We start from the raw sequence: 14834 nt of genomic DNA on the forward strand, positions 1-14834 counted from the left end.
TTTGCCTAAAAAAAGTATGAGGGAAAACCACATTTGGATCTGTAAATACTTTTTCCTGCTAAAGTAGTTATGGAATAATGGGTACAGGGACAGAAAATGGGTTTAGGGGGGATGGATGGAAAGGAAGGAATGGCGTGAATCCTTACACTCACACCACAACTAACATATTTCAATATTGTTACTAGTATAACACCACACACACACACACACACACACAGACTACATAAATACTTGTACTAGTAAGGAGAAGAGTGCCAACCCGCCCTAGACCACCCAACATGTTCATATATAATCTTATGTGTGTGTGTGTGTGTAAATACTGCTTGCCGCCACTAAAAATTGGCCCGTACCGCCCGAATCTGTCTGCCGCCACTGAAGGCCGCCCCGTACTGGCCCGTGCACGGAAGTTGTGCATCCGTTTGTGTGTGTTTGTGGTCGCGCTTTGAAACTTTTGAAAATGGCGGCAAACAAGACTTTTTCTGCCTTATTTCTTCTTCTATCTCTCAACTCTCTATAAAAAAAATCTTTGCAAGGGGGGAAAGGAGATATCAAGGGGGTAAGGGCGCTAATTGCTTTTCTCGGGGGGAGGTGGGGAGCTACTTTTAACCCCCTTTTCTCTATGAATCTGCATGGAAGGGAGAGACAGATAGAGAGTGAGTGCTTGGGTGCCAATGTGCTATCTGTCTGCGTGTAATCTACTGATTTTTGTGTCAACTAGCTCCCACTCTCTCAAACTTCTTAACTCTCCCCTAAAAATCACTACAGCCACCACTTTTTAGTATTAATACGCTGCCCCCCTTTCAATTTTACCCCCTCTATTTTAGAGTTAAGCCCCCCGTGTTGAAAATACCCCCCTTTTTTTGTCGTGGCCACCCACTGCATTGAGTTTCTACCTAGATATATCTGTAGGAGCAATGATCTTAGCAGCCTCTACCATACACATTTCTATTATCTTTATCACCGCACTATATACACACAGATACGACACACTCAAGTGGTAAACAACAGTTTACAAGATTAAAACAGACCCTCACAACAGACATTATTAAGATACAAAAGTGTGTGTTTGTTTATTTATTTATTTACTTATCACAGTGAAGTAGTTCTGCGCTGATAAGCGCTTATTAAACTTGCTTGAACCGACGGCGGTAGCGCATTATGGAGGCGTTGATCGGGGGTACGAAGCTGGCTGCTACCGGTAACGGCTTCAGCATCGCCGCCCTTATGGCCTCCAGAAAGATAGAGGCTAAAATTGAGAAGAAATCTTCTGAATGTGAAACAGATGTTGATGAGGATGACCAATGTAGTTCGTCGTCAAGTCCGCTGCTAAGGCAACAAACGCCACCTGAACCTACAGAAAAACCTGCAAAAGATCTAAAATTAAAGGCAGAAAAAAGTTTGGTTAAACAGCGAGTCCAGGAGAAGTGTACCTGTCCTGAGCTGAGTAAAGTTCACTGTACCTTGGACAATAAGGAACTGTGGGATAAATTTTGTGAATTTGGAACTGAGATGATTATTACCAGAACAGGACGGCGGATGTTTCCAACTGTGAGGGTTAGTTTTGGTAACCTGGATGCTGAGCCTGGAGTAAAGTATCTTGTCCTGCTTGATATTGTACCCTGTGATAACAAGAGATACAGATATGCGTACCACAGATCAGCCTGGCTGGTGGCTGGCAAGGCTGATCCTGCTCCCCCACACAGAATATATCCACATCCTGATGGTCCATTCACACCAGAACAACTTAATAAACAAGTTGTCAGCTTTGAAAAAGTCAAGGTCACCAATAATGAAACTGATAACACTGGACAGGTAAAAATTAAATTATTTCAAACTACTCTATAGTATAACTGCGTCTGCCATTAACACTTCAGAAAACTTATTACCAACTGTATAGTTTAAATTCTCTAAATGTTTAGGTTAAATGACAAAATCGCATTGACAGAGTTGCAAAGATAAATTGATTAAAAAATAATTATAATTCCTTTAATTATATTTTCTTACTTATTATTTTCAATTATTGATCTAAATTGACCATAATTTTAATTTCTATTACTATATTTCTAAGATCATTAGAATATAAATGAATTGATTTTATCATTCTTAAATAAATTCTTGTATATCAGCAGAATTAAATGAATGGTATGTAATATGTATTTGTTCAGAGATAAATGTATATTCTCATTAAAAGGAAATAAGTTGTGTCTTAAAACATAGGATAAGATTATTTAGATTATAAAAATATTTAGATTAATAACTTTCTATTTAAAGTTTATCGTCTAATTTTTTTATTTAGGTAATCAATATGAATACTGTTATACCTATTTAATGAATTAGTTGGCTGTCTTTGTATGTATTTTTGTCCTATAAGATATCTAAAATGGCTTATTTTTATTTTCTAGTGCATTTTTTCAAGTTTTGAAGGAATAGGTATTAGGGAGCTAGGATTGATCAAAAAATCGTTTTTCACCGAAAGGTCTAGAGAAACAGCCACTAGATATTATTATAAAATTGTAAATTGTCTATCCATTTATCCCTGTCTCTATGTATATGTGTGTGGGTCTAGGAATCTAAATTATTGTAGGCGTTAAAACTATCGAGCTCTGCAAATTATCCCCACCCTTTTACTTACTCAAGGAGAGAGACAATATTTAAATATAACATTCATGTATAGCTAGTGTTAAATTGATCGATTTTTTCTTTATACATTATACATTAACTTTATACAGTGTCTTTTTAGGAATAGCGATTAAATTTATTTAGTATGTAATATGCCAGTATTTATTACTTACATCTGTTAAAATCTTAAAATAACTTTTAAAGGGTTTAAGGGGCACTTAATAAAGTAGTAAGGTTTTTTAATTTGTGCACAAAGAGCTCACTAACTACTGAACTATTTCCTTTTGATGGAAGATTTTTAAGGGTCTCAGGATGTTTTAGTTTTATCTATTTTGAAATTTAGGTGAGATAGTTTGACTATTTTCATTCCCCTTCCCTCCCATTCGAATACAAAGCTCTCGATGCAACAACCAATATATTGTAAAATAGAAAAAAATGAAAATAAAAAAGAGAATTAAAACGGAAAAAATAGATTATTTGTCCATGTTTCTGTACATAACAAATTCTGTCCATCTATCCATTCAATTTAATAAAGCTAGTAGGTCAAATACCTTTTTTTTCTTTTTATTCATTTCAATTTACTTTATTATCTTGATTTTCATTAATATTTATAGGTTAGGTTATATTGGGTACTTGGTAGCCCCACAGGGTTAGGGCACCACAGAATTAGGGCCCTAGGCAAGGGTTATGCAAACAAAAAAACCTCCCTTTATTGTCAATTAAAAATAAGTGGGGTAGGGGATGTTAAGTTCTCGACAGGTACTTTGAGGGAAAGCAAAATAATAAGATTATAAATAAGAATAAAATCTTGAACAATCCAAATTTACATTGATTTTCTTTTCATATTTACTCCTTTCTAAGAGTTTATATTTAAATATAGCTATTTTTTCTCTTTTGTGCTTCATAATGTTATCATCTTAACCAATAAATATTAGAACAAGACATCCTTTCGAAAATAATGTAATAAACAAACAAAATCACTTAAAATAGTTGTAAGAATATATCATGAAACAACATCCTATATCTACAGCATCCTACAGTTGCCACGCAAAATAACTAAATTAGTTAAATAGCAAAAGAAATTCAGAAAACAACGGCTTTTGTGTATAATAATATCTTTATTTAAATCAGCGAAAATAGCGCAAAAAGCCAGATGCCCATTTCATGTCATTTCCATGCACCCAAACGAAGATCGTGCAATCTAAGGGTTGATTTTTGGCTATATAAAATTATCGATATTTAATGCGCACCTCATCCTTTATTATACACTTCTAAACAATTTGACCCAAATATTTAGACTATGTCAGCTTATTGGGTGTGGTAGGGGGTTTCAAATAATTTTTTTTTAGCTACGTAGCTATTTATTTTGAAAAATCCGTTATGTTGCAGATTAAAAAGGCTTGTTCTGATAAGAAAAGGCCAAAAAAGGCTTTAAAAATTTGCTCCTATTCTCAACATTTTGTAAAGAAATTCCCTAAAAAAATATGTTTAAGATATGTATACTGTCCTTTTGTTCTATTTTTTTGTACTTAAAAAATGGTTGGTATAAATAAAAAACTAGACAAATATTTCATTCTAAAATTAATGGCATTGTCTTAAGTAAGAAACTCAAAGTATTTAAATCTTGTAAAATTAATTTAGCTTTTAGTATATTTTTTACTCTTTACAAGTAACATCACTATTAATTTGATTGTTTTGGTGCAATTTCTGACTGAATAGTATTATAATCTATAATACAAAGTAGAATGATGTTTGTCCGTCCGTCTGTCTGTCCGTCTGTCTGTCCGTCCCTTAAGATCTCGGTAACCACTAAACCGATCGGATTCTACTCTTCAGGGAATATACCTACTGGTCCTGTGGTGGTTTTAGGCTATTTTTTGGGGGGGTGGGACACCCCCAACCCCCCCAAAAATGAAAAAAATCCCCCCTCAATTTTCTTTTTATATTTTTTGTTATTTTTTAAAATTTGTTGGGGCATCTCCAGAGGTAATTAATTACTTTTCTTTAATTACCTCTTGGGGCAAAGCCCCTAGAGGCTAGGGGCGAAGCCGCTAGTATTATATAAAGAAGCAACCTTTTTTTTTGTCTGTAGCGAAGGATCTTGCAAACAGATGAACCGATATGGTTCTCCTTTACAAAGTAGCTTCTCATAGGTAAAGTAAAAATTCCCCCCTACCCCAATTTTCCTTTTTTGAATCTAAAATGAAAATGAGGGTGTCGAATTCATACCCCAAACACTTCAGTGCCTTTCAACTCATTTCTTTTATTTACAAGATGAAAATTATAAAGCAACTAATGGAGAAAAACAAAAAAATTAATGGGAAAACAAAAATGCAATGATTTTTAGTAAATTGTGGGGCACCCTACTTCCATGGACATGAGGACCACCCAAGATAAATACACTTTAGCCTTGATTCTACACCTCATAACACACACACACACACACACCCATATACTCACACACATATACACCCATACACACACACTCATATACAGACATTTATTATTAGACCTCAGATTTATATTCTTTCATAAAGATTATAGCTTAATAAATAATATTTTCTTAAGTCTCATTCTGCTAAAATTATGATCTTTAATGCAAATACTTTTAAATTCAAAGCTAACTTTTAAAAACATTTTCTCTATTGTATCATTCTCGTTTAGGGTTTAATCTATGATATGATAATAAACAGTCTATGTTATCTCTAATTCCTAGACATATCACCCTAATAAATGCACACTCTAGAGCTAGCCTAAAATTGCCTCAATTGCACACAGACAGCAAAATTTAGCTAAATTCAATAAAGAATTTTGATTGATGACTTTTTAAAATATTTAGTTGAGCTAACAGTTGAAAATTATGTGTGGTATTTAACCCAATTAAGTTTGTGTATAATTTACACCCTTATATTTAATATCATTGCTGCTTCTCAGCTTTAGAAAATCAATTACAGGATCCAAATAATGGTTAAATTGATGTATTATTGAATTAGATCAAATATTTGTTCCTTTCAAAACATCAAAATTAGAGATATTTTAAAATTGGTATCTTTCAGAATAGTATTTCAAATGCCATTAATAGTTTTGTTGTTTAAGGAAGCCATAAAATTTTATCAAAGTTAGGAAATTAGCTCCTTATTTTCTTTAATTTTATCATGTAAACTTGAAAATTTTGGATTTAGATGTATTTTAGATTCAAAGAAATTTCCTATGTAAAGAAAAATAATAAATTTAAAATTAAATAAAAGATAAAAAAATAATTTTTGTTTCTAAGATTTAAAATTAAAAGATATTTTTTTTTCAGTTGATCCTAAACTCTATGCACAAGTTCCAGCCCCGAGTGTACCTGGTGAAGCGGGCAGCCAGCCAGGCAGGTCAACCTGTCCAGGATATTGAGAGGGAACAGTACAGAAGCTTTGTGTTCACAGAGACTCAGTTCACTGCCGTCACTGCGTATCAAAATCAATTGGTAGGTATTCTTAGTAGCGCAGCTTTCTATACACACCCTGGGTATACCCAAATCCAGCAGTCATTTTTCATTCAAATTACGTGAAACGTTGACAGATTGTAACAGAAAAAATTTTCAAAAATGTCAAATTACTGATTTATTGACAATATCTGCCATTGAAAAAATTTAAATAAATGTAGATTTCTACCACCATAATCCAAGAATTATTATCTATAATAATCTTTTGAATTTATATGTATTAATACACTTAAAAATTTATAAGTATCTAACTTTAATCTTTTTCCAGATTACAAAGCTGAAGATCCAATCCAACCCATTCGCCAAAGGATTCCGCGATTCCGGCTGTTCCGACTACGAAGAGCCTATGATGGGTAGCATACCTGGATTACCGTACCCTCCGCCGGTCAGCAGTGGCATGTATGGATCCTATGATCCAAGAACAGCACATCCTGCCTATGTATCCGCCAGTCACCATGAAGCACTAATGTTGGATAAGGCTAGGTTAATGTCCATAATGATGCAACGCAGTAATCACCCACTGTTTGCAGCCCAACTTCCGAACCCTTCGACAAGTCTGCCAAGTGGTTTTCCCGGATTTTTACCTGGATTTCCTAGAGGCCTGCCACAACCTTCCTTAACACCAGAAATTATTGCCAGGTATACAGCAATGCAGGCAAGCCTCGCAATGTACTCAAATCCAAGTTTATTAAGTGCTGCATTTCTAAGACAGGCAGCTAGTTTATCATCACCTGAAATGCCCCAAACAACAATACCATCACCGTTTCTAACGCCAACAGATCGCAATTCTCCGCCACCCAGAAGACTGCAGCAATCACCGCGCTCACGCAGCCCGTCCTTGTCACCTGGCAGGGAAGACTCTGGACGTGCCTACCCCGCAACTCCACCTCCCTCCTCTCCACCAAGATGCTTTAGTCCTCAGTCTACAGCTTCGTCACTATCTTCACCATAAACAGTTAAACAAAGACAACACAAAAATTATTACGCCCATGAGTGATCTAGCGTTTTTTACTTCATAATATTATATCAGAACATATAGTCTTTAAACCAAAACTGAAATACTGGAGTTTTTCATTTTAAGACTTTTATATGTTATATTTTAATTTATTTAGTTTGTTATAAATATTGACTGTGATATTAAAATGTTAAAGTAAAAATAAATTATAGAAATAGATATGTAATGATTTAATGGAGTTTATTATAAAATGTATAAAATAAGGTTTGTCAGTATGTCTTGAGGCACTTACTTCCCAGCTATTGCATGGTTAAGAGTTGCGATTGTTTTGGATCAAGGCATTCTCACTAAAACTGGTTATTTCGTTTATCCTTAGTGGCAAAATTTGTAATGTCTTTAATTGTGACGCTGTTTGGGTCGAGATTCAAACCGCTCACAAAACGATCTAATGGGCTACGTTTTGCCTTACAATCACAAGTAGACATGAGGATCATGTTACTTGTATGTGCAGTGCTGCACCTACAAGTAACATGTTTAACTTTGCTAAACCTACAAGTAACATGTTAAAGTGAGATAAAAAAAAAGGAGATAGGCAGACAATGTTAGTTATATTTTTATTGAAAATAAGCTTTTTAGTCATTTCTAAAGAACTTTAAAACCCCAAACAACTTCCTTTATCCTGAACCAAATTAAATCAGGAAAACTCTTCCTACTCTTTTTAGTTATTTGGATGAATACATGTGGAGGGATCGCTATAATGATAATGCATTTTACAATTTGTGCAACCAGATTGCTATTCAATAGCATGCGTAATTATTTAATAATATTTTTGCATATATTCAAAAACATTACTAATAAATGTTTAGCTAACGAATTAATCTTAATTGTTTCTATTTATAATCATATCAGTATCTTTATATATCTGATTAACGTAGTTACCCCAGTTATAGAGAAGCTTTGCTATCAAATAGATAGAAAGCTACAACACATATCAGAGCAAAATGCTGTGCGTCTAAATTATCTATGATAAATTCATAATAGATAAAATCATCTCTATATCCCAATTAGTTTTTTTCCTTTAACGAGTGTAGCTATTCTATAACTTGCAATTACTGTATACTTGATATGATTAAATAAATTTATTAATCATGTCTGGATCATATTACTTGTAGGTGCAGCTCTTATCACATGTTACTTGTAGGTTTAGCAAACTCATACATGTTACTTGTAGGTTTAGCAATATCCCCCCTCCATTCCCTAGAGTCAATTTGATTTAACCGCGACAAAGCTTTATCATTTTAAACTCATTATACATCCTTTCAAACTATTTCAGTTTTCAGCTATTTCTAATGTTTAAAGAACAGTTTACCTTTATCAGTCTTTAATTTCCTGTCAAAATTTAAGCATTTTCGTTTTGCTGAATGTAAAAGTCCTTGTTTTTATACATGCGTTTTTAACAGAAATAACATTTTAAACTTTTCAACTGGTGTTCAAACAAAACGCATTGATCGTAATTACTTAATTATTTTGATAAAAGCGGATTTTTAAGTGAAAATAAATATCATAATAGACAATTTTGCATTATTGTAGATAATTGAAAGGTTACTTTAAATTCAATTAACAATTTTGTAATATAAAAAGTTTGAGATACACAGACTAAGACTCTTTTTGGCTAAAATTAAATTTGTTGTATTCCACGAATACACAAAAAATAAGGCAGTAAGCAAACATGGGCGAGGCGGGCATAGAAAGATAAATATCATTAAGATAATGTTCAATTTATCACATTTTAAGTCTGTTTTATTTAGTAAACAGTATTTTACAAGTTTATGGGTGTTTTTAATAGCTTTCTATAGGTATTCAACACGTTAAAGGAAAGATTAGGAGATTTCTTATCGGATACTTAAATTTCTTTTAAGATAAATTCATCAAATGCTACATTTTTACCTTTTTATAAACATATAATGTTTTATACTTATCTCTTTGGTTAAATTCATGTATACTCCGAATTGACACAACTTTTTTAGGAAATGGTAATTGATGGAAAAGTTTGAAAATTTTTAAGGTTTGTACAACCTAATCAAAATTAAGTAAAACTACCAAACGAATGAGAAATCGTATTTAAAACTTTACGTAGCAATATTATTTACAGCACTATGTCCAATCCAGTTATCGAGAAACAACGTTGAAACATAAAAATTAACATTTAAAACAGTATTGACCTAAATAAGACATGTCTCCGGAAGTAAAAATCACACATATACCTTATAAATAAACATACAAATATTTTTAACTCAATCAAAACTCTTGTAAAGGGGTGCTTCAAATCAAACTAAAATTGTTTTACAGATTTTTAAAATTTTCATCAAAACAAAAATTTTAACCAAACTTTAAATTTTTGGATCATGTTACTTGTCGATGCAGCGCTTATCACATGTTACTTGTAGATGCAGCAAACTCATACATGTTACTTGTAGATGCAGCAATATCCCCCCTCCATTCCCTATAGAGATACTAATATAATTATAAATAGAAACAATTAAGATTAATTTGTTAGCTAAACATTTATTGGTTTTGAATATATGCAAAAATATTGTTAAATAATTACACATGATATTGAATAGCAATCTGGTTGCACAAATTGTAAAATATATTATCATTTTAGCGATCCCTCCACATGTATTCATCCAAATAACTTTGTAAGAAGGTTCTGTGACAACCTCTCATTGCTTTGATATGAGTCTTTGAAGTTTTGAAGTTCTTTAGAAATGACTAAAAAGCTTATTTTCAATAAAAAATATAACTAACATTGTCTGCCTATCTCCTTTTTTATCTCCCTTCAACATGTTACTTGTAAGTGCAGCAAAGTTAAACATGTTACTTGTAAGTGCAGCAAAGTTAAACATGTTACTTGTAAGTGCAGCGCTGCATCGACAAGTAACATGATCCAAATTTTTTAATAGTTATTTCTCGCATCGTATTATAAACGGCTTTCCGCGGATATAGAATGTACAATTATGAGATTAAAACCAGTTTTCTTAGCCCCGAGGTGCCGAAGGCACCGGCTAAAAAAACTGGTTTTAATCTTATGATTGTACAGTTTTATATTCGTAGAAAGCTGGATATAATTCGATGCTAGACATGGTTTTTTCGTATGGATGAGAACCGGTTCCTATCCACCGGATTCGAATGAATACGAGAAAATGGTTCCTTCGTTATTTCACAAAAGCATTACATTCACTGAATTAAAATCTTTGGTACATTTTTCAAATCTTTTCTTTGTTTCAAACAAGCAACATCCAAACTTTTTAACCAACTATTCTGTTAAACGAGTTCTTTTTAAACCGCCAAATTATATAGGATATGCAGTTTTAATATTGTAGGACCTTCTTTAACTTGTTTCGGGCTATCCAAAGAGCATCAGTTGAAAACTTCCTGTATCCTATTTCAAGAAACACAAACTAAGCAGCTAACTATGTGGGTGGGGGTTATGAGAGTAGGGAAATCTAAAGGGTTAATTAATTAAGTGTACTTTTTTGTTACATTAATCCACATTTAATGTTATAAATAAATAGAACGATTCTAACTAGTATAAATCTACGAGCAGATCTATCAATTACGGACGGACATACGGATGGAAAGTGTAGAAAGCTACGCTTCAAAAAACGGATGTTAATATATCATGTTTTCACAATGAATGATGAATATATGTCTTGGCGGTATTATTTCATTAACTCAGAATGACCGGATAGCTGCTCATAGCTGGCAGGATCAGGGCTGGACCACCCTGGAACCTGGGAAATATTTTGTTACTGATGACAATCTTTGTCTTATCTTTACACCCTTGCTAACTTGTCATAATCACTAGTTCATTTCAACAGAGACTGTTTCATTTAGGATCGGCAATTTAGTTTTAAACTGTAATGTTATTCAACAATAAACCTTTAATGTGAGGATTTTTTCTCTCAATCTAATGATCTTCACAACGAATACATTGAATAACAATTTATCAGCAGCTTTAAAATGAAATGTGATGGTTATATGCTTTTATCCTTGAACACCACCCTAACTAAGCAGCTAGTATTAGAAATACACTTCTTAAACAATGGATTTTCTGCTCTTCTCCGAATTACAACAGTTACGTAATCAAAGAAATAAAAAGTAAAACGCTAATGTAAGAAAGTTGATTGAAAGAGAAGAAAAAACACTCAGTAGTCCAGGCTAAATAAAAATACCGAAGAAAAAAGTCTAAAATCAAATCATCAATTTTTTTAAAATTCTTCTAAAACATGGAAAATTTAAGTTTGTAACAAAACTAAATAACCAAATAATTTACTAATAATTTGCAATCTATTTGTGATTTAGTCAATGACAAAACGTATTTATAATGAAAATTAACTGCGAGTTCCTCATTACGAAAGGGTGGGGGGCAGTAAGATTAATTTTTAAGAAGCGAATATTTTCTACAGTTGTAAAATATCCTTTAGTATGTCAGTCCACATTACAAGCAAGCTATATACATTATTGATAGATTTTTTATTTAATATTATAAATATCTAAAATATTTTATTAATTCCATAATTAAATGTCAGAAAGAATGATATTATAATACAAGCGTTTTAAACTATTCTCATTGATTTTTTATTCCGCGTATATGCCAGGTGTTATCCTTGTTTAGTGAGAAGCTGAAAACATCCTGTGTATAAGTAGATGCAAAAATGACAGAAAATGATAAATTTATTTGTTGTAATGCATAATAATGATGGTAGCAACCAGGAGTTAAGGGAGGGGTAAACGAAAAAAAACTATGTATATTTTTGTCCATTTACTCTTTTACATTAAGATATTAGCCTAAGACTAATCTAAAGAACACAGTAATAGTGTCTGACTGATTATGACGTAACAAAAAAAATTAGCCAATGAGAGACCACTATAAATTTTACCATTGGTCAATAAAGGCCTCTCATTGGCTAATTTTTTTTGTTACGTCATAATCAGTCAGACACTATTACTGTGTTCTAATCTAAATTATTACTTTCGAAAAACATCGGGTTTTTTTTTACTAAAATAAGCTTTTTTATTTGAAATAGCACCTATAACCATAGAAATAAACCTTCTAAAATTAAGAACTCAATCAGTTTTCAGTAATTTTCAAGATCTTTAAAAATCTTTAAAGTACAATCTATTCGGACATGTTTTTTTCCGAGATCTTTAGCTTCAGACAACAAAACAATATTATTTTATATATAGGGAATGATTTTAAAACAGTCACCCTGTTCTCAATGGGCTTTGAAAATATTTTTTATGATATTGTATGAAATAAAATAAGAATACTTTTTATTTCATTAATTTATCCTTACATTTCTGCTGGAAACAAAGATCTACTAGTGATTGTATAAATTCTATTTTCTCAACTTTGGATGGTGGACTCAACCCTTTTGTATAATTGTTTCTTTCTAAGGATCGACTTCATGATGTAGTATTTAGATGTGCCAGCGGCTGTACCCTTAGCATCTAGAGAAGGCAGGGCAGTGAAATATACAAAAACCACCAGAAGACCTAAATTTGAAAATAAAATAACCTTAAACCGTCTCGGGATGAACGAGAAAATTCCTTAAAGTGAAGAACTTAGTTTCGGTCTAGTTGTTATCGGGATTTTAAAGGACAAATAAAAACTTTACAGTTTTATATTATAAGATATATTACAAGTCTGGTTTTAAAGAATGTTGTCTGCAGATAAGAAATGAAAATTTTATTTCGTTTTTGTTAGTACTGATGAGTTGTAGATTATAATAATTGTAATAATAGGGCCATTCTGAAAAAAATGATTGAATTTGGTTACAAAGTATCTATGCTTAAAATGATTAAAGAATACAAGAACTTTTAATAATATTTCATTAAAAAAACGAATTTTTTTATTTGCCGAGGAAAACGATCGCACAATTTTGAAAAATCAATGTTTGTTGTTAGTGTATAATTGTAAAAGGATTAAGCTAATATAAGGTGTTATAAGTCTACCTTTAATACTAATAATACTAACAGCATAAAATATACAGTTACGCGGTTGAAAAATCTTCTCATCCCTTTAAAAGAAATTCTTTAATTTCTTTATTCAACCTCTCTAAATTGAAAAGGCCAATTATAGTTTTATAGATGTAAAACTTTGTAAAATTTTCATTAAAAGGATTTTGTGAAACATTAAATTGATTATGATTAAAATAAAGCACTACTTTTTAATAGAAAAGTTAGGTTTGTAACTTATTTATACAAATCCATGTAAAGCTAGGTAAAATCGTAAAAATACAGGAAACAGGATCTACAGTAGAATCGCCCCAAATCTGTGGAATCACCCTTAAAAAACATGGTCAACTGTAGTATGACCTCCACAAAAATCCAAATATTGCGAACCATTCCAAGAAGAATATGATTAATTATTATATAGAAATTGCGTAAACTTAAGAAACAAGAAGTATTTTCATCCTGTTAACTGTTTAAGTTGCAACTGTAACCAGATGGTAAATATATTAGGATTGTGCTAATAAAAACTTTCTTTATACAAATAATAGATAGGCTCTAAACAGTAAATCCTTTAATACATTGTTTAAGATAAATAATTTCCTTTTAATGCGAAGCTTTTTTGTAACCTTGAGATGTTGGTTTGTTGTTAAAACATTATTTTTATCTATATTAGAATCGTTCAATCGATTCGAAAGAAAAAATATTAAGAGATGGTTTTTCAAATCTTACATTAAAGCCCTTTTAAACTCTTGAGACAATAGTCTACTCCTTCGGCAGCTTTCAAGGTACTTTTTGAGTCTTCTCCCTATAATATTCTGACATAAGTATGACAAACCGATAGATTATTTCAACAAACCTTCGCTCTGAAAAATAAATTTAAAAAGAAACACACGAGATTAAAATGTATCATATTGAGAATATTCCTTAATCCTAACAAACTACATTGAGGTTTAAAATTCAACCCACACCAGTTCATTTAATATTTTTCCAGGGTTTAAAACAATTTGGAACACTTGTTGTTTTAGTAATCCAGATTTATATTGGAGGTTAGGCTGAGCCAATTTTTTAGAATTTGAATATCTAACTTAAAATTTATATAAATAATTTCATATTTGATGATTTTTGGAAATTCATGTCAAAAAATTTTACTTAATATTTTTTTAAATCTAAAAACTAGATATATAATTTTTTTCCAAAATCAGTGCAACCTGCCGTTTTAGCTGACTTTATCCATTTCCTCAACCAGGAGCTTTTCTTTTAGAATAGAAATACAAATTCAAGGTAGAGAGAAGAGGGGAGAAATAGATTGGTTGAGAGAAAAAGAATTTATCATGAATATAAGTATTTTTAAAGAGGCTTAGAATATTTTTTTAAACATTTGAATGAACATCTGATCTATAGTTACAAATCAATTTATCATGTTCTGAGCTACTTTGAAATACCTTATAAGATTTTTAGTAGCGAAGCTATTAGTAGCGAAGCTACTCTATAATTCACTTTGTCCGTCCGTCAGTCAGTCAGTCCGTCAGTCCGTCAGTCCGTCAGTCCGTAACGCTATGGGGGAAATGGGATTTACTCAGCTCCTATAAAAGATAGAATTCTGAAATTTTTTGACAACATTCCCATCATTAAGGAGCACAATTAACTATAAAACATCACTGGCGGTCAGACGGCTATTTAGCAGGTTTTAGGCTATTTTTAGATTTTCCACATTTTCCCCCATATCTTTGGTGTTTATGGTCCTATTTTCAAAAT

General features: G+C 31.9%; 1 protein-coding gene across 1 annotated transcript; it reads left to right on the forward strand.

Annotated features, from left to right (window-relative positions):
- The first annotated feature begins 238 nt into the window (after positions 1 to 238).
- On the forward strand, positions 239 to 7288 carry LOC145322949 (T-box transcription factor TBX22-like). Its single transcript, XM_080165345.1, has 3 exons — positions 239 to 1812; positions 5924 to 6088; positions 6375 to 7288. Exons 1-3 carry the CDS (start codon positions 1159 to 1161, stop codon positions 7056 to 7058), a joined length of 1503 nt encoding a protein of 500 aa, XP_080021471.1. The 5' UTR covers positions 239 to 1158; the 3' UTR covers positions 7059 to 7288.
- The last annotated feature ends 7546 nt before the right edge of the window (positions 7289 to 14834 follow it).

This window comes from Acartia tonsa, chromosome 1 (assembly GCF_053477335.1).
Source record: "Acartia tonsa isolate MP-2025a chromosome 1, ASM5347733v1, whole genome shotgun sequence".
In the NCBI taxonomy this organism is placed as follows: domain Eukaryota; kingdom Metazoa; phylum Arthropoda; class Copepoda; order Calanoida; family Acartiidae; genus Acartia; species Acartia tonsa.